The sequence below is a fragment of the Gopherus evgoodei genome, chromosome 3 (genome assembly GCF_007399415.2).
Source record: "Gopherus evgoodei ecotype Sinaloan lineage chromosome 3, rGopEvg1_v1.p, whole genome shotgun sequence".
NCBI lineage: Eukaryota > Metazoa > Chordata > Testudines > Testudinidae > Gopherus > Gopherus evgoodei.
In genome coordinates, this window is record NC_044324.1 from 212,176,531 (window position 1) to 212,195,084 (window position 18,554).

An 18,554-nucleotide genomic window follows, 5' to 3' on the forward strand; every position below is an offset into this window, starting at 1 on the left:
CAGGGCTGCAGGGACATGGTGCCAGCTGCTTCCCAGAGCAGAGCGATGTGAGGCCAGGGATAGGGCAGGCAGGGAGCCTGTCCTAGCCCCAGTACATGCCGCTGCCACCCCGGATCCACTCCAGGGAAGCTGCACCAGGCTGGAGCCCGCACCCTGAACCACGCCTGCACTTCAACTCCCTGCCTGCACCCCAACACCCTGCCCTGCCCCCCCTCCACAACCCTCCCTGCACCACTACCCTGAGCCCCCTCCCGCACTCCATACCCCTCCTGCACCACAACCCCCTGCCCCAGCCCTACATTCATGGCCCTGCATGCAGTTTTCCCACCCAGATGTGGCCCTCAGGCCAAAAAGTTTGCCCACCCCTGGTCTATACAGTACTTAAAAATTCAAAAATAAAAGTATTAGTTTGCATGGGTATGCTGAAATATAGGTCACAGACTAGTAGACCAATATTATAGTAGTGGAGTATGTTTATTTTTCTTTTATAAAGCAAAGGGGATAAACTGAATCCCTTAAAGCTTTCAGTTCTATTCATTAACAAAACCTAGGACACTCTGAAGCTAAAACATCAGAAAAAATATTAGGTAAGCAGAATATAATCACCCAAATTAGAATTTGGGCAGAAGAGCAGGATTTGCACCCCTACCCTTTCAAGAAGTGCCATGCTCTGAGCTTAATATTGGATTACTGGTTTTTTTTGCACTTAATTTATACTTCATAATCACTACTGGTAACACTGTACATACTTAAGCCCTGAACCTACAGCCACTTATGTGCATGCTTCATTATCCCTTCACTTGAATGTGATTACTCATGTGCTTCAGGTTAATTAAACACATGCATAAATCTTTGCAGGACAAAGGCCAGACACTGAATGTTCGTTAAATGACTGAGTTTATCACTAATCACCTTTTTGGTGTAATATTTCAGAAGTTGGAGCAAATGCTGCTGAGAAACTCCTTTAGGGGTGCTAGCAACCTAAATCCTAACCCAGAGAAGCAAGTGGGAAAGTTTTGCCATCGCCTTCCATGAAAGCAGGATCTGGTCCATTAACATAATATCCTTGCTCCCATACCACTTGAAAACCCAAGATACGAGGCTTTTTTACCTGAAGATTTTATAAAGTAGACCCAGCTTTTAAGTTTGTAAGGTGAATGTTAGTGACATGAATTGCTACATCATGTACTGTGAATAGTATGAGGAAGTTAAATTAAGTATTATTACGTTTTTAAATATACAAGCAAACAGCAGGACCAATCTCCTGCCTACCAACTAGCAAGGATCTTGTGCAGTACCTACTAATTCTTCCCTACACCAGTAACTCCCAGCCTTCTCCCAAGTTAGGTGCCCTATCTGTATTCTCTCTTTCGTGCATTGGGGAGGGAAACAAATCTGCACTCTCTCTGTCCACAATGCCCATTTTTCCTATTACCAGTGGCACATTCTTCATCTCTGCAAAGGAAACAGAGGAAGTTTCTAACATTTCAGTTCTCTCCTACCCAAGTGCTGATTGAGTGGTAGAAGAACCAGGCACAGCAGCAACTCTCCTAATTAACATTTCCACTCAACATTCCTCTTCATTCTCTCTAGTCCCTTCACACCTAACTAGTCATAACCAGGAGCCACAGTGCTTGAGAAGAAACCCAAAGCAAAAATTTAGAAAAAAAAAAATAGTACATGCAATTAACTAAAAATCGACATTTGGGAAAACATGAGTGTTCCTTTCAGTCTGAGTGCATTGTTAATAATAATATAAATAGAAACCCAGTACTGTAGAAGATAGGATGGTTTTTCAATTCTATTTGAAGGTTTCTTTATACGCAGGGTTGACAAACAGTTATGACTTTATTGCTTGGAGTATGCTGTACCATTCTGTCAAACTCCACCTACTGGATTATTTTATTACAACAGGCACAATGAAAGAGGGTATGTCCACACTAAAAACTTCAATCAACCTATATTAGGAGTAATTACTGCAGTGGTGCATGTCCACACTATCCTCCTGGGGGTGGTGATGCAAGTCCTCACTAAGAGTACTTCCACTGACCTAAAAAGAACAGTATGGAGGAGCTGACAACCCAATCTCTCAGCTCTGTTGACAGCTCTGCCAGGAGCCCAGCTGCCCACAGGCTCCCAGAGCTTCTCGCCTTCCTGTTCCCTGCCAGGGGAGTAGGCAGTGAGACAGCACCTAGGGCTTCTTGCCCATGGGCAGTGGGGTCCAGCTGTCCCAGCTTCTTAGCCCTCCCGCCCCCCACTCCACCAGAGCCGTGAAATTAACGAGAGTGCTAACAGCAGCTGTAAGTAACACAATGTTTACACAGACACTGCATCACCCTAACTACACCAACATAACCCCTACGCCTCTAGTGGGGTGGTTATTATGGCAGTGTAGATGGGGACTTACATTGGCAGGACAAGGCTGTAGTTTAAACACTGTCATAATTAGGCCCATGTAAGCTGCTTTATGTTGACCTGTGTAGTGTAGACCAGGACTGAGTTAAGACAGCGCTGACAGCACAATGTCCAACTGTTGCAATGCACTTTAGGGCTGAGAATCTAGATATAAGAAGCCTGAAATTAAGTCAGCCACATTGTGTATAAATATTACTTGGGATTACTACTATTGCTGTTCATGTGTACTATCCTGTACTTGTAATACAGCAAAGTTGTTGCTGTAAAAAATGCAATTCCTTGGCTGTCAAATACTATAGGATATAGCATTAAAGGGCTTAACACCTTGAGGGGAGTAGAGGAGGGTAGGAACAGTTATTTAACAAATACTAGCTCCAAAATGACTATCTGGTGGTTGCTCGGGTTCTGGATTCCAAAGTAAAGGTGGATGTCTGATAGGCAACTGTTTCCTCGTTTGCACACTTTTTAAAGTAAGCTGTCATAAATTAGTTACATTAAATAGTAGAGGGCAGACAATGCAAGTTTCCCAGAAAAATGCCTATTAACTCAAAAACAAGATGTTCCCCCTTCCTGATGTCACTGATATTACTCAACCAAGGAGAGGGAAGTTTCTGTCTACAAGAGACAAACACAAGAGACTTGTCTCCCATTTAGAACTCTCACTTTAGTATTCTGATCATGAAACTAGACCCTCCCCAAAACTAATAGTGTTGGTGAATACTTATTCCACTGTTACTAACCTAAGAGCTAGGTATACTTCACTTACGGACTAGTATGTTTTCTACATGGGTTCTACCATGTTGACTCTAACAGAATGTTGCATAAGCTCCCTAGGCTGAATAGCATTGTTGTCAGGCTACTAGATTGGTATTGTCCTTGCCCTTTTCTTTACAGCACTAGAATGCAAGTCAGTGTGGAAACAAATAGCATTGCCATGCCTCATTGATGGAGTCTTGCTCAAATAGTTAAGTAAAGAATTAGGCTCCAATGATAGCATTTTCTGGGTTCTTTCACTCAATGCACACAGTAAATCACTGTTCCTAGAAAATAATGATCTCACAGTAACTGTTTAGTTGTAAATACTTTGAAGTAAGACACTTAGCTGAGTTCTTGAGCAAGGTATTTTTTCTCACAAGGATGGTTTCCTTCACTTCTCTTTACATGCAGGTCAAACATGAGAATTTCAACAACTGATGGCCAAGTGTTTTTACCCATATTTTGAGGTCCCCAAAGAAAAACAAACAAAACAAAAACAAAAACATCTTCAGACTACTTACATATTAAATTGGATCTGTGTATTTGCAGACATTTTTCCCTATTAGTTCAGTTGAAAATCCTGTTCACAGCACCAGGCAAATGCTCTCTTTAATATCATTAAATCATTATACCCAGAGTACCCAAATACTAACAAAAAAGTTACTCCCTTTGGAGCAATCCTTAGCACTGAAATGGCGAAGACAGACATTACATCTGAAAACTGTCACTTACCAAAAAAGAAAGTTTCCCCCCCTCTATTAATGTATTGATAACATCTTTCTATAGAAATTTTAATGGATACCATGTTCTCTTACTGCTATGCATTGAAAAAAACATAAACCAAGTCCTGTAACTACTTTATTAGCTCTTCAAAGTGACATTAACAGGAGAAACCTGACAAGTGTAGAATATCTGCAATGCCAAGTTCCATAAGAGATCCAGTACAATCGTAACTATTGGATTAACTACTTTTTTCTTTAAATAAGTGCATTTATTTTTGCCAGATCGCCAAAGGACACTGTTGCAGAACCTCTCTGGGCAGGTCTTGCCTGAAAAAACAAACAAATAAAGGGTTAATCTTTATGTTCAAAACAAAATCACACAAGCCTTTAAAAAGAGCCCCTTAGATGCTTAGAACAAAAAAGGTGCTATCTTGTGAAATATGGGAGTTATTGACGTTCAAGCATAAAGCAATGGGTAAGCTTCTTGTTACCTGTGACTCTTGGAATTTCCAGCCTATCATGTAATAAATCTCAAATGTAGCAGGTACTGAACCATCATTACTTCCATACATTTCTATTAAAGAGAGAAATGGGTTTTTATACATTGAAAAATTAAGTATGAAATGTTGAATCTGACAACAGTTTTTGCTGAATGCAACTATATATTTTTGAAAGCTATTTTTACTGTGCAGAAAGGGAGACCCTTAAAATTCTGACTGTAATAAGGTATAGAAGACAGAAGACAAAATGAGATCACAACCATACAAAATGTGAATCTATTTCAAATCTACAGTAATTACTATTAAAAAGATATTACAAAAATAAATGGTACCTGTGTTAAAATTGGACAACCAAATTGTGTCTTAGATAAGAAAGGTTAAAAAAAAAAGTAACATGGAAAAAACATAGAACAAATGAAGTCTAAAAAGATAGCTATTAAATGATATACCTTGATATATTGCTGCAGCAGCCAACATGGTTTCTCTGTGTAGGATAGGTTTCCTATTCCAAGAACAATTACTCTCTCCCATACCTAAAAATATGTTTCAGCTTTAAAAAAAAGATACAGCATACACCATGAGTTTGAAATTTCATGCGTAAATCACACATTTATATTAGTCAATACAGAGGCAGAATCCTCCAAATAGAACGGTACAGCATACAGAGATTTGATTCAAGGGAACATCTACTTTACACTGTGAAGATGCAAAAGCCTTGCATAGCTTGTATTACAATTTATGGTTTATAAAGTTAACCATTTCACTATGTTATCGTCCAGAAGACTTATTCTGCTATGTAATGGTCTTGATTTTTTTAAATAAGCAAGTTAGTCTGCTTATTTCCAGAATCTGAATACATACTTCTATGCTGATGACACTCATTACAAAAATAATGCGTTAATTAAATTTTTGACTGAACTCTGTGGGGAAGAATTGTATGTCTCTGGCTCAATTTTACCCGTGTTCTGCCATATATTTCATATTATAGCAGTCTCGGATGATGACTCACTACATGTTGTTCATTAAGAACACTTTCACTGCACATTTGATAAAACTCAAGGTACCAATGTGAGATTTCTAAAGATAGATACAGCACTCAATCCAAGATTTAAGAATCTGTAGTGCCTTCCAAAATCTTAGACAGATGAGGTATGGAGCATGCTTTCAGAAGTCTTAAAAGAGCAACGCTCTGATGCAAAAGCTACAGAACCAGAATCACCAAAAAGAAAATCAACCTTCTGCTGGTGGCATCTGACTCATGATGAAATTAAACATGCGTTGGTCCATACTGCTTCGGATTGTTATACAGCAGACCCGTTATCAGCATGTATGCATTTGCCCTGGAATGGTGGTTTGAAGCATGAAGGGACATATGAATCTTTAGTGCATCTGGCATGTAAATATCTTGTGACACCAGCTACAACAGTTCCATACAAACACCTGTTCTCACTTTCCCGTGACATTGTAAAGAAGAAGTAGGCAGCATTATCTCCTGCAAATGTAAACGAACTTGTCTGTCTGAGCAATTGACTGAATAAGAAATAGACTACAAGTCCACTCAGTCCTATCAACTTTTATATTTGAATGCAGTTTTTTTGTACATAATTCTATATTTGTAAATTCAACTTTCATGATAAAGAGATTGCACTATAGTACTTGTATTAGGGGAGCTGAAAAATACTATTTATTGTTTTTTACAATGCAATTATTTGTAATAAAATAAATATAAAGTGAACACTGTACACTTTGTATTCTATGTTATAATTTAAATAAATATATTTGAAAATGTAGAAAACATACAATTCATTTAAATAAATTGTATTCTATTATTTTTTAATCACTTGTCAACCCTAATTAATCTATCAATTCAGGTATTCCAAGGCTAGAATGAATAATTCTTCCTAGTCAAGCACTTCACAATTCTCAGATAACAGGAGAACTTTTCTGCAAAGTTTAGCTGGAGTCAAGAAACAGGTACAACATCTAGCCTCCAAATACTACCACACCTTATTGTATTTAGCCAATTTTGAACAATAACCTACATGTTGTTTGTGAAAAAGTTACTTGCCTTTCAAATCTTCCATGATCTCAAACATCCCTGGATAGTTGACTTGAATTTCATCAGTATCCTAAAAAATGTTTAATTCAAGTGTATAGGTAATTAAAGCAAAACAAGAGATTGCTCTATGAAAAGAAAATAATTTGCAAGACTATACAACTTGTTTTACTACTTGTCTCCCATTTATGCAACATAATCACATTAAGAAAAACATTATACATGGATAGCCATGTCTACATTCCTATAGAAATATATTTAGTAACTCAACTTGAATCACCAAATTCAGATTCAAGTGCCAGTATAAGCAAAAGGAAGAGAAAAACAGCAACTGACCATTAGTGTCTTACATTTTTACTAGTAGGTCTGAATTCTCAAAAAAGTTGTGTGGACCAGAAGCTACCCAAGCCAAGCCCTGCTGGACCTCTAGGTGCAAAAGCACCACCTCAGCTGATCTCAGTAACTTATAATGGTGCTGAGACCAGAGGAAGGCTAAAGTAGCCAAGTGTCAAAACTACAGGATTTTATATAAACAAGTTGAATTGTAAATAGAAGTAAAGAGGCAATAAATTCAGTGCTGCCAAATTCCTAACTAGCTGATGCTGTGGTCTTCAAGGGAAGCAATGGATTATTGCCTCTTGTAGAGCACAACCAGGAGATGGATGACAGAAGGGAGTTTCGCATCCCAAAGGAAACACTGCAATCTCATACCTATCGATTTTAAAAACAGTATAAGCCACTCTGCTACTCAAGGTATAGATTATCCAGAACTACTCTGACAGTTCAAACTCCTTTTTGCAAGAGATATACACAGTTCACCAAATGGAGATGTCAGTCTCCATAAACTACAAGAGTTGTTTTACACAGCCCAAGTAAAAGACCACCTTCTCCAAGTCCAGTTCCATGTATGGGGTTTTAAACATCTATGAAAGAACATGCATATAATATTCCAATCTCTATGTACCCAAAGTTTACACATCTTGATTACAAAATTTCTTTTGTGGTCCATATTCCTAATACCAGTGTGTAACAGTCCTGACAGGAACAGCAACAGATCTAACAGGTTTATGGTTCTTCAATGCATTACTAAATTAAAATTATAGCAAGGTTCAATACAAGTCCCGTCAAGATACTTTTCAGACAGAACACAGTACTTAATTACAACACATCTACATTGCTAAGGCAAATGAGCAATTGACTTAAACCAGAACTATGGATTCCCACTTCTCCGAATAATCAGGCCACTTACTTAGGCACCTATGTCCATATCTAAACACCTCAAACACGTAAATTGAAAATATTTACCTCAATTAATGTTAAAGAAAGAAAAGGTTTAGTTCATTGTAAAGCTCAAGGCATGCAATACACACAGTTTAGCAACAATTATGAGGCAGCTTTAGGAGTCTGGGCACAACTGTAGTTTTGTGACCAACTATTAATTAGGTCACGTCTAGTATACTTAGTAAATGCACTCATTTAATTAATATGTTTATATGTATTTATTTGGTTTCATAAAAACATTAAGATGCTTTGGACAGTTAATTTCAAGGTGAGCACAAGTTCATGTAGCTTGTCATTCACCAACTTAAGTTTTTAATTTGCACCTATCGATATAGTAACAAGTTTTTACCTAATACCACCTTATGACATGTATTACTGCTAGTCTCAGCACCTATTTGATCTTTGGAGCTAGAAATATAAAGAGGGAAAATCACTATCACCTTAGCTATGACAGTCACCTCTGATTTAGTCAAGTCAGACTTCCTTGTTAGTAAAATTAAGAGCAGACTACTTATGCTCAAGACAGAACCAGTCCTACGAAGGCAGGTAACATCTTCTCCACTGCAATTTCCTAAAGCTTTGAAACCATGAACACAGATCAACAGTACATTTCTTTATTAGTTTCCATGAAGATAACCTGCCTTTGCTAAAGAATCATGCTGACTATCCCATGGAGATATGCCACGCCCAGGTTATTTGCTCTATTACCTCCCTACTGAAAGGCTAATAGAAACAAACCAACATCCTTTATCCTAGAACCCAAGGAGTTTAGTATTACTCATTGGCTCCACCGTTTATTTTCCAAACTGTTCCACTCATCATATTGATAATTACCACAGTCAACGTGTTAAAGCCAGCTCTTCCCAGCAGATGTCCTAAATCAGTGACATCAGTGAAGGGAGATATATGTGGTGAGAATCCTCCTTCTCTTTCCAGTTCTGCTAGCTGCAAAGAACAGCGAAGTTCATACAGAGTTTCTCCTCCAAACATGGCACCAATAAATACTCCATCTGGCTTAAGGACTTGATGAATCTATAATACAGAAAATCTGCTTAATATTAAAAGTCTGCAAATGTTACTGTCTGGTACAAAGTTCTTAAAATTTTCTTTTTGCCTGTACAAAAAGGATGAAGCACCAAGATCACTGAAACGATTGAGTAGCTCCTCCCCTTATTTCCCAGCACTTTTAGAATTAGAGTTAAAGAAACAAGAAGCTTAAAGTTGGATGTTTTATTTCTGTTGGAGGTTCTACTTTTAATTCATTTTATACAGGAAATATTAAAATACTTGGTAAGACTAGATAAAATAAATGAAAGTTTGTTATAATCAATTCAATTTACTGTCTGAACTCAGCAGTAATCCGCATCTGAAAGATACCTTAGTCAAATTTCTTTATCACACACTATACCAAACATTCATTCAACACAATTTGCTTTCAAACTGCTGCAATAGCAGAATGCAACTGAGTGAAATTTAATATCAGATGATGATTCAGGGCCTACTCCAACTCCCACTGATTTAGAAAAGGCAAGGCAATTGTACTTATAACTGACCATTTTGAAGCAAATGTATCTGATTTTATACGCTGAAACGTAAGTAATTGTGCACACAAGATGGATCTTAAGTGTGTGCCCAGATTTCTGAGTAGAGTATCGGGTTCTATTAACATGAGGAGGTCCTGCCAGAGTTTCTAGTGGCATAACAGGCTATAAAATCTTCCATACTGAACCAAAGTAATCATTTTGCATTTGTGCCTCAGAGCAATTCCCTAGGAAACCAAGTACTACCAAATCACATTAAATTCAAAACATGCCTATGCATAGGCAAGACTATTGTATCTGCATGGAAAATTCTTAACAGACACAAGAACATCTGCAGCTATTTACTTGTGAACAGAAAATACAGGAGGACAGGTTATGTATTTTTGCCACTTTTCCAGAGGTGTATTGTAAATAGTTTGAATTTTAAGAGTTTAGGATAGAGAAGTAGACTTCCCACAGTTTCCAAAAGTGATTTTTGTTCTTGCGAATGAGTGACAAACGGAGGAATTTATGATAACAGTCTGTCCTTAGATGGTGTAGTAGTATAACCATCTCTGATCCAGAGAAACCCCTAGGCTGAAAGAACATTTTAACACTTGAATTCTTGAACCCCTCTTGTGAGAATGCCAACAAGCTTCATAAGTATTTTGCTTAGCATAGAAAAAAAACTGTCCACTATGAATGGACAAATAAAATAAGTTGGGTAATAAACAGCTAATCAGACTTATCAGATAGTAACCACCTTCAGTCACCACTTGCTTCCGATGAATTCCAACTAATGTCATTGTGGTAAAAAGGCTCCTGACTGATGCTTATTTCTTGAATCATCCAGTTCTGACGAAACAGATAATTTATATAAAAGAAGTAAGTGATCTGACTTACAAAGTAATGTGCAATGCAAGATAGTGGGGTGAATGAGTCGTATTTAATCAGGTTATCAGCCAAGGTGTCTTATTCGGTGCTCATGTAGAGACATTTGGTCAGCAGACAGCACCGTTCAGTAACTAGTATCAAGCATATGTGGGCTAAGTTTAAGACATTAGCTGCAAATCCATTACTTTAAGCCATTGGTCCAAAAGTTACATAGCAGGAAGTTAGTCATAAAGCACAAGCAGTTTTTAACTGAAGAAAATTCCTTTATATCTAGCTGCAATTTGAAAGAGATTCTGATGTAAGAAATACTTCTGCATGGAAAATTGTTGCAGTCTAAGAAAGTTGAATATAACATAACATGTTTTATCAACTGCTTTGAGACTGGACTGTGTGTACAAGTTATGTTATATGTTTGGTTATCACTCAGAAAGACGTGTTCCATGGGTTAACCAAAGGACAATCTTAACAAGGTATCAAAATCAATATGGATAAATCAATTCACAGCTGTTAATTTTGCCATCTCAGGTATTTAAACTCTTATCAATACAAAGTATGTGAAGAGTGGTGTCATTTCTTTTCTAGCTAATGTCTCATAGTAGCAGAATTTGAATCCTCTTAATGACAGACAACAACAAAATGGGTGGACAGTATTAAAATCATATTTAATCAGACTTCTAGGGATATGACCAAAAATATTTCAACTCAAGCTGTCTACACACATCTTAGAAATAAACAAAAGAGGAAGGAAGTACATATGAGAAGTAACTGCAAACCAAAATTAGTTCTGATTACCAGTAACAGCAACAGTTTTTCTTACCTCTCTAAAAGCTCTAGGAAGGTCATTCACCCAATGCAAACTAAAATACAAAGTGTACATTTTATTAAGGTTTAAAGTGGTGAATAAAATTTGAGTAAAGGCAAGTAGTTGTCACAGCAAAAAAACACTTCAGAAGCCGAAGCAAAGAACTATCATCAACTCTTCCCCAATACAAGTTTTTAATGTAATTACACAAGTTGTCAAATACCTGCACAACAAATTTGATAGTATTCAAGAATGACTAAATTCATATCCAGTACTATCAAAGATCTTTAAGATTAGAAAATGCTTGACTTCAGAAATACCATTCAAATGCCATTGCCTAGTTAAACCCTTTATTTTCTTGCCCAAGAACATTGCTATCCCCTTATCTGATTTTACAAACATTAAACTTTAGTTAAATGATTAATACAAACCTTAAACTGCTAACAACAAGATCAAATGTGTCTTCTTTGAAGGGAAGGAATTCTTCATCAGCTACAACACTGACAGTGGGGATTTCAGTTTCCATAGTATTTTTCTAAGTCAGGTTAGAATAAATACACAGAATTTCAAACCGCATTTGATGCTATATTTCTTTTGTTTCTCAGTATTGTGGAATTAAAGCATGGCAGGCAGAAGTCAGATTGCTACTCACCAGAGCATTCTCTGCCATATCTACTTGAAAAAGTTTTTCAACTGTTTCCTGAAATAAGAAAAATCTGTCAAATATTTAGATTTATAAAACCAAGAAGAGGCAATCTCTCTGAACGCTTTAGGTGTCTTAAAATATTTTAAATACAGTAAGTAAAAACAGACAACTTCAAAAATAAAAAAGTCCACTATGCATTCTCACCGCACCTTCCTCTGCAATAATGTTTGCTTCTTCAGCATCCCTCCTAATCAAGCCACACTGCCAGGCATGTGTTAAGGTCAACAGATTTGTGATATTTCAGACTGGGGTAGGGGCATAATACAAATTAAAAAAGCGTTTACAGAGGAAGCCTTGCCAGAGCCCCCACCTCTTATTCTGAGATAGGTCCAGCTTGAGCACATCTGAAGATTTTATCCATGGAGATAACAGTGGCATGGAGAAAAAGTCTCAGGTAGGAAGGTTTGATAGGTTAATACCAACACCTTCAACTTCCCCCCAAAACCCACAGGAAACCAAGTGCAGATCATGGAGCACTGATTGATACACATTCAGGGCAAGAGACTCCATTTATCAAGGAGGTGATGGGGGGTTCTGCACTAGCTTTAGTTTCTGAAGAGCCTTATGGTGCATCCCAATGTGTGCATTATATTAATCTAGCCTTCAGATAACCAGGAGATGCATTATGATGACAAAACCCATTAAGAAAATTATAGTAAAGTACTGGAGAAAATGTTAGTGTTGGGTGTGATGCTACTGTCAGCATAAAGAAAATCCAGGAATTATAGTTTTAAAAGTCATTACAGACTTAATTTACACTATGTGCAGCTTTGATACTGTACATGGTTTTAGTCATTTTTTGCTTTAATCACTTTGTCTACACTTTGTCTACTGCTACTTCAGAATCAGATGAATTAGCTTTAACGCTTCTCTTTATGCCACTACATACTGAATGCATGTATGTTCTGTACACTATCACCAGCTGAATTTATCTACTCAAAAGCACAATGTTGCCCCTGAGGAGTTTTAGTATTTTAGAAAGACAAGGTAGGTGAGGTAATTTTTTTTTTAAACCAATTTTTGTTGGTGGAAGGTGCAAGCTTTTAAGCTAAGCAGAGCTCTTCTTCAGGTCTGTGCTCTGTGTAGCTCAAAAGCATGTACCTTCCACCAACAGCAGTTGGGTCAATAAAAGATATTACCTCACCTACCTTGTGTCTCTCATATCCTGGGTCCAACTTGGCAACAACAACACTGCAAACAACTGTGTAAAAAAGTATTTTAAAGTATTTCATAAAAACAAGAGACTACCAAAAAGGAATACATCCTCAGTTTATCTTACGTGCTAAATTTAATTATGGTCTCACTGGTTACTTTCCAGTAAAGAAGTCTAAATATGGAGGAGTGACTGATAGGACTTTTCATCTTAAGAACACCAGTTTAAGTCTGACCCAAGGTGCTATAAACTGTAAGTTACCGTCTAGTGATGATTCAGTGATCTGTGTGAAAGGAATCAGTGGTCTCCGTTCAATTCATAATGGGAAGATGGTTCACATCCCAGAACCACTATTGCAATTGGTATCTTTGTTGGCAGTTTTAACTGAGGTGACAAAGACTGAACTATCTAGCCTCCTGGGCAGAGATTAGGGGGCAGGGAAGGCAAAGCATCAACCCCTCCCCTGAGGCCACCAGCAGGGGCTGGTCCATCTCCCCTTCAGGAGCCACAAGCACTGTAGGACTAGGCGGCCAGCATGAGTTCCCCACCTTCCTGGAGGAGGTGAGGATTGGGCCTCAGCTCTAGTGTGGTGGGCAGCAGTCTTTGGCCTTGGGGTGGCAGGCTCCAATCCCCAGCCGCAGGGCTTTGGGCTCCCCCCTGGGCTCCCACCTGCATCACCCCTGGGCCCCCTATCCACTTCCCCAACCAGGGGTTAATTTGTTCCCCTCTTGCCAGGGCTGAGTAACTCTGCTGTGAAAAGTGGTAATTGTTAATATCACTTTTCACAGACTCCCTACTAGCTAGCAAGTCTGCTGTGAAAAATAATATTAACAAACAGACAAACATAATTTTCACAATAGCAGACTTACTAGCTAGCAATTCTTTAAAAAAAGAAACACTCACCAAAAAAGGCAAAGCATGCAAAGCACCTTATTTGTGTTTCTATTCTGTTTAGGTCCAGTAAAGAAGAGAGACAATTGTACATTATTTTTTAATTGTTGAGACTGCAAAAAGAGAAAAAACCCTACATAAATAAATTACAGTGATTTGGACATGTGTATGTGCCTATTTATTTGTTTTTCCTAAAGTTAATTATTTTAGGAAAAATCATCAGAGTGGGCAGCAACGAAAGTTGGTGGCTGCCCTCTGAAGCCACCCAAAAATGTGTTGAGAGAACCCCTGGTCTAGTTTACATCTTTCATGGAAATACATTTTAGAGGTGAGGGTGGGAGAATCACACCTCTAAACTGTGACTTAAGAATTACGAAGCAACAAGTTACACACGAGATTTCGAAGAATCTCTAAGTTTCATTTGTGAATAGCACAGCATGACAAAGAATGATTTGTACTATTTTTAGACACAAGCATAAACATACAGTACCTTGTTGAGATACTGAGCTATGTAGCCACTTCCACAACCAACATCCAACGCAAGAGGGAATGTTCTAAGCAAAAGAATTGTAAATTCCTTAGCATGCAAATAAAACTACTATATTTCATAAATTTATGAAGTTCCAAATCTCTTTTCTGACTCAACAGGATTTCAATTAATGTCAATAAAAACAGCTTAAAGTCATTTTCCTTTGGTGTATATTGCCCATATTTCCTTTAATGGCACTTGATGCATGTAACTTGAAGGCTATTTTTCCCATTTATGACTTCATGTGTGTTTTCTTACCACAATAATTCTAGAAAATAAAAATATGCAACTTCATTATATGTTCTATTTACATAAAAGTTATGTTAAGTCTTTAACTTTAATTCAAGGTTCTATAGAATAAAACACTGGCTTTCAAAATAAGTCAATGTTTGAGAAGGACAGTAAGGACATCTTACATGCTTTTAAAAATCTACTTTCTCACTTAACAGAGGCAAGCTTCTCCTACCAATAGTGAGAGTATAAGCCATAAACATCTGAAGACTTAAAATTTGTGAACCAGTGTAAATCCATGTAGTGCTGACTTCCTGAATTGGCAGACATATAGTTGCACTGCCTCTGCTGCTGCTGTTCACAGCTTCGTGATACAGCAGCAAAGCACTATATTTACAAGGTGTTCAGTTTCACTGCTACTACAGTAGAATCTAAGCTTTATGCACATCTTGGGAATGGAGGCTGTTCCTAACTCTGAATAAAACATTATGGCTGGTCTTTCAAATTTTTACAACTGAACATTTACTTAATACAGCTTTGAAATTAACTATGCAGAAGAAAAATGCTGCTTTTAACATCTTAATTTAAATAAAACAAGCAAAGAAACAGTTTTCTTGCCTTGTCAAATCTTTTTTTTTTTAAAGATCCCTTTATTATTTTAGTAGTTTACGTTTAGCACAGTACTGTACTGCCCCACTCACTTTGCAGCAAGCTCCTCTTTCTCCTGCCTCCTGAACAGAGATGAAAGGGGGATAGAACTTCACATTCAGACATCTAATAGCTACAGACTGAAACAAAAGACTGAGCCCCCTATATAACATTCAGAGACATCACTCTGATAGCGATCCCACCCATCTTTCCACTCCCACTTTTTGTGTGGGGCATGGAGGAGGGCACACACGCAGCAAGGGGAGACTAGGCCAATAACTAGGACATTGTCCCTGGACCTTGCTCAGCTTCCCTAATAACCTGTGGACAATGAGAGTCTCGTAAATTTGCCGGCTCTGATGTTATGTAAATACTGAAATACCTGAGAACTAAATTTTTACTAAAGAGACACTATAATTTTAACACAAACAAGACCTACAATTACTGTAACTGAAAGATCAGAGGGAAAATATTTCTTTATTATTATTTTTTTTTACTTTGTACATTTGACAGTATTTGATCTATAGTCAGTTTCACTGTTTTTCCTGAATATACAACTCCTTTATTTTCCCCAAATATGGGCCCTTACACAACACAGGAGTGGGGGAAAAAAGAAAACAAACAAAGGTGGTGATTGAACCACAAAAACTGGCAAAGGGATTCAGACGGATACAGTACTAGAATCTACTTTAATTCATACTTTTAACTGGGTAGATTCCAGAGTCAAAAGATACTGGATATCTCTCGCTCAAAATCATTAACTTACCTGGTTATGTCAAACACCCGGTCTGCTACTCTGCCACCAACCTAGAGAATTGCAAGAGATTAAGATACAGGCATTATAAATAAGAATTAACCATCAGCTTCCCATTTCTGTTCTCCCTGAGAGTAGAAAGTTCTTTTATTGTTAGCACTGCAGGGTGGGGACAAAGAGGGAGGGGCTGTTAGAAGGTCAAATCACAAAATCCTGGGCCAGGTCTACACTAGAAAGTTGTCCCAGCAAAGTTCACACTTTTTTTCAGCACAGCCTTGCATGTATCCACACTTAATTTTGTTACCTACCAGCAGAACTCTCCACTTCTTCTGGCATAGTTTTGCTCCTTTTTAGGAGCAAAGCCCCCATGCTTGTATAATTCCATACAAGCACAGTAGCAATGTGGACATGCACAAACCTATACCAACATAAGCAGTACACCTGCAATCCCGCAACACAATATTTCCTTCAGGAGCAACCTGACTCATAGCACTTTCAGACTGTGCTGCTCAGGAGTCAAAGCTACCAGAAGTTCATCTCACGTTATGGCACTCTCACAGGAACAAGAATATTGGCAGTAACTTGGCAAAGGAGATAGCAAAACTCATTCTCAGGCAGCAGTGTCAGGCTATGTCTTCACTAGCAACAGCGTCGCTTTAATGTAGCTTGCGTAGTCACGGCACAGTGCTGGGAGAGACCTCTCCAAGCGCTATAAAAACAATCCACCTCCACAAGGAGAATAGCTCCAAGCGCTGGTGCACTCTCTACACTGGCACTTTACAGCGCTGAAACTTGCAATGCTCAGGGGGGTGTTTTTTCTCACCCCTGAGTGAGAAAGTTGCAGTGTTGGAAAGTGCCAGTGTAGACAAGCCCTTAGTGCTTTGCAAAAGGGGAAAGGGCTGAGGAAGGAGAACAGAAGGTGAAGGAAAATGAGTTCTCAGTCACCTGCCTGACCTGTGCCTTTTATGAACTGAGTGCTTTACCGACCAGGGACCCTGCCACCTCCACTGCAACCACTGTGGACACTGCAACCACTGTGGACACTGCAACCTGAAGAGAAGGAACCCCACACTCTAAAGAAGAGAAACATGCCTCTCCCCTCCACCCCAGACAGTAGACAAGGAAGAGGTTTCAGCATGGTCCAGAAAAGGGATAACCAGGTGGAGTACAGCCAGGATCTGTTCAACAACCAGCCAGACCCTGAACATCTTACAATGACACCCTTTACCTCTGGAGGAGGGAGATGCATGTGATCTTTAATACTGTACTCCAGTGTATAAACCATATTGTAGGTGGATGCACTCTAACCCTTTGTCAAGTGAGTGTTGCCACTTCAGCTCTTTCAGGCTTTTGCGAACATGCATCTGCCTATATATCCTTTCCTCCTGTACAGCCACAAACCACATTTTCATTACTCCTTCCCCCATCTATCCATTTTTACAGTTACATGCCCAGGCAAGCGGTCACACATTCTCAATGCACCCAAATTAACCAACTACTACCCCAGATTATAAATCCAAATTAACACCCACCTTTTACTAATCTTCCCCACCCTCTCAAAATGGGAGACAAGCATATGAGTGCAAAAAGTGTTTTGTTAAAAAAAGTGTGTATGGTGCAGGTCCTGCCAGCAATCCAAGGCCACGCTGGTAGGAATGAGACAGTATGGCCACTAAGTTATTTCATGCAATTGACGCTGAGGGAGCTGCACGTACACGTGCTTTGTTATTTGTATGACACTGTGGAAGCTCTTTAGCTAGTGACAACTTTTACTGGCATCACTGAGAGTGCAGAGAAAACCCCCTGCAGTAGGTTCTCGGACAGGGGCGTCACCTGCCCTTTGCCCAGGAGGGATAGTTCAGTGGTTTGTGCATTAGCCTGCTAAACCCAGGATTGTGAGTTCAATCCATGAGGGGGCCATCTAGGGAACCGGGGTTAAAAACAAAAAAAACAACCAAAAAACCTGCCTGGGGATTTGTCCTGCTTTGGGCAGGTGGTTAGACTAGATCAGTGGTTCCCAAACTTATTTTGATCATGCACCCCACCAGTAAAAAATTTTGAGCACCCCCACCCCAGACTCCCGGCCAAACTGCAGAGGGAGGGAGGGAGCCTGACCACTCGACTAGGTGACCTCCTGAGGGCCCTTCCAACCCTGATATTCCGAGTCTATGGCAGCGGGTCTCTGAAGGGACCTAGGGGCGGGAAGAGTCACGGTCCCAGCTTCCCTCCAGGGCCGCAGAGCCCGGGAGCTGCTCCCCGCCGCTCTGTGCTCCGGAACCGGGGACGGCCGGGGTCCCGTCTCCCCTCTGCCGGGGAGGGGCTGGCTCCCGCGTGAGGGCACAGCGCGGATCCCGAGGAGTCTCACCTCCTCCCTCAGGTAATCGTACTTGGCGGGCTCGGGCTGCAGCGCCGCCCAGTTCTTCTGCTTCCGCTTCAGCTGTCGGTCAAAGGGGCTGCGGGCCCCGGAGCCTGGCGAGGCAGCAGCGGCGGCGGTTTCCCCGGACGCCGCCCAGAAGCACCGGCACCAGCAGCCCGGGCTGGCCCGCAGGAGAAGGGAGCCGGGCCCCCTGAGCAGGGCGGCGGCGCCCATGAGGGGGCAGGCAAAGGACACTCGCGCCCACAAAGTGCCCGTCCGAATAGGAGGCACTGCGCATGCGCCGAGCTCTCCCACTCTCTCCGTGGCTGCCTTGCCAGGG

General features: G+C 39.7%; 1 protein-coding gene across 4 annotated transcripts; it reads right to left on the minus strand.

The window, feature by feature from the left end:
- Positions 1–371: 371 nt before the first annotated feature.
- On the minus strand, positions 372–18,539 carry NDUFAF5 (NADH:ubiquinone oxidoreductase complex assembly factor 5). 4 transcript variants are annotated; one of them, XM_030557984.1, is made up of 11 exons: positions 18,224–18,539; positions 15,871–15,911; positions 14,187–14,250; positions 11,599–11,646; positions 11,378–11,481; positions 10,962–11,001; positions 8,565–8,675; positions 6,462–6,522; positions 4,843–4,926; positions 4,385–4,467; positions 372–4,220 (listed from the first exon to the last, which is right to left on the minus strand). In XM_030557984.1, the coding sequence occupies exons 1-11, from the start codon at positions 18,446–18,448 to the stop codon at positions 4,149–4,151; spliced, it is 933 nt and encodes a 310-aa protein (XP_030413844.1). In that variant the 5' UTR covers positions 18,449–18,539; the 3' UTR covers positions 372–4,148. The 4 variants fall into 4 exon arrangements, with proteins under 4 accessions (XP_030413844.1, XP_030413842.1, XP_030413845.1 ...); XM_030557982.1 differs by having other exon boundaries at positions 8,565–8,762; XM_030557985.1 differs by lacking the exons at positions 11,378–11,481; positions 15,871–15,911; positions 18,224–18,539 and having other exon boundaries at positions 8,565–8,762; positions 14,187–14,233.
- Between the last annotated feature and the right edge of the window lie 15 nt (positions 18,540–18,554).

Bases quoted from the DNA above. Each gene is read 5' to 3' on its own strand.
- NDUFAF5 (XM_030557982.1), bottom strand. From the start codon at position 18,448: ATGGGCGCCGCCGCCCTGCTCAGGGGGCCCGGCTCCCTTCTCCTGCGG. The intron at 14,251-15,870 runs GTAAGTTAATGA...TCTTTTGCTTAG, and splicing joins CGGGTGTTTGACATAACCAG to AACATTCCCTCTTGCGTTGG. The intron at 4,468-4,842 runs GTATATCATTTA...TCTCTTTAATAG, and splicing joins TGCTGCAGCAATATATCAAG to AAATGTATGGAAGTAATGAT.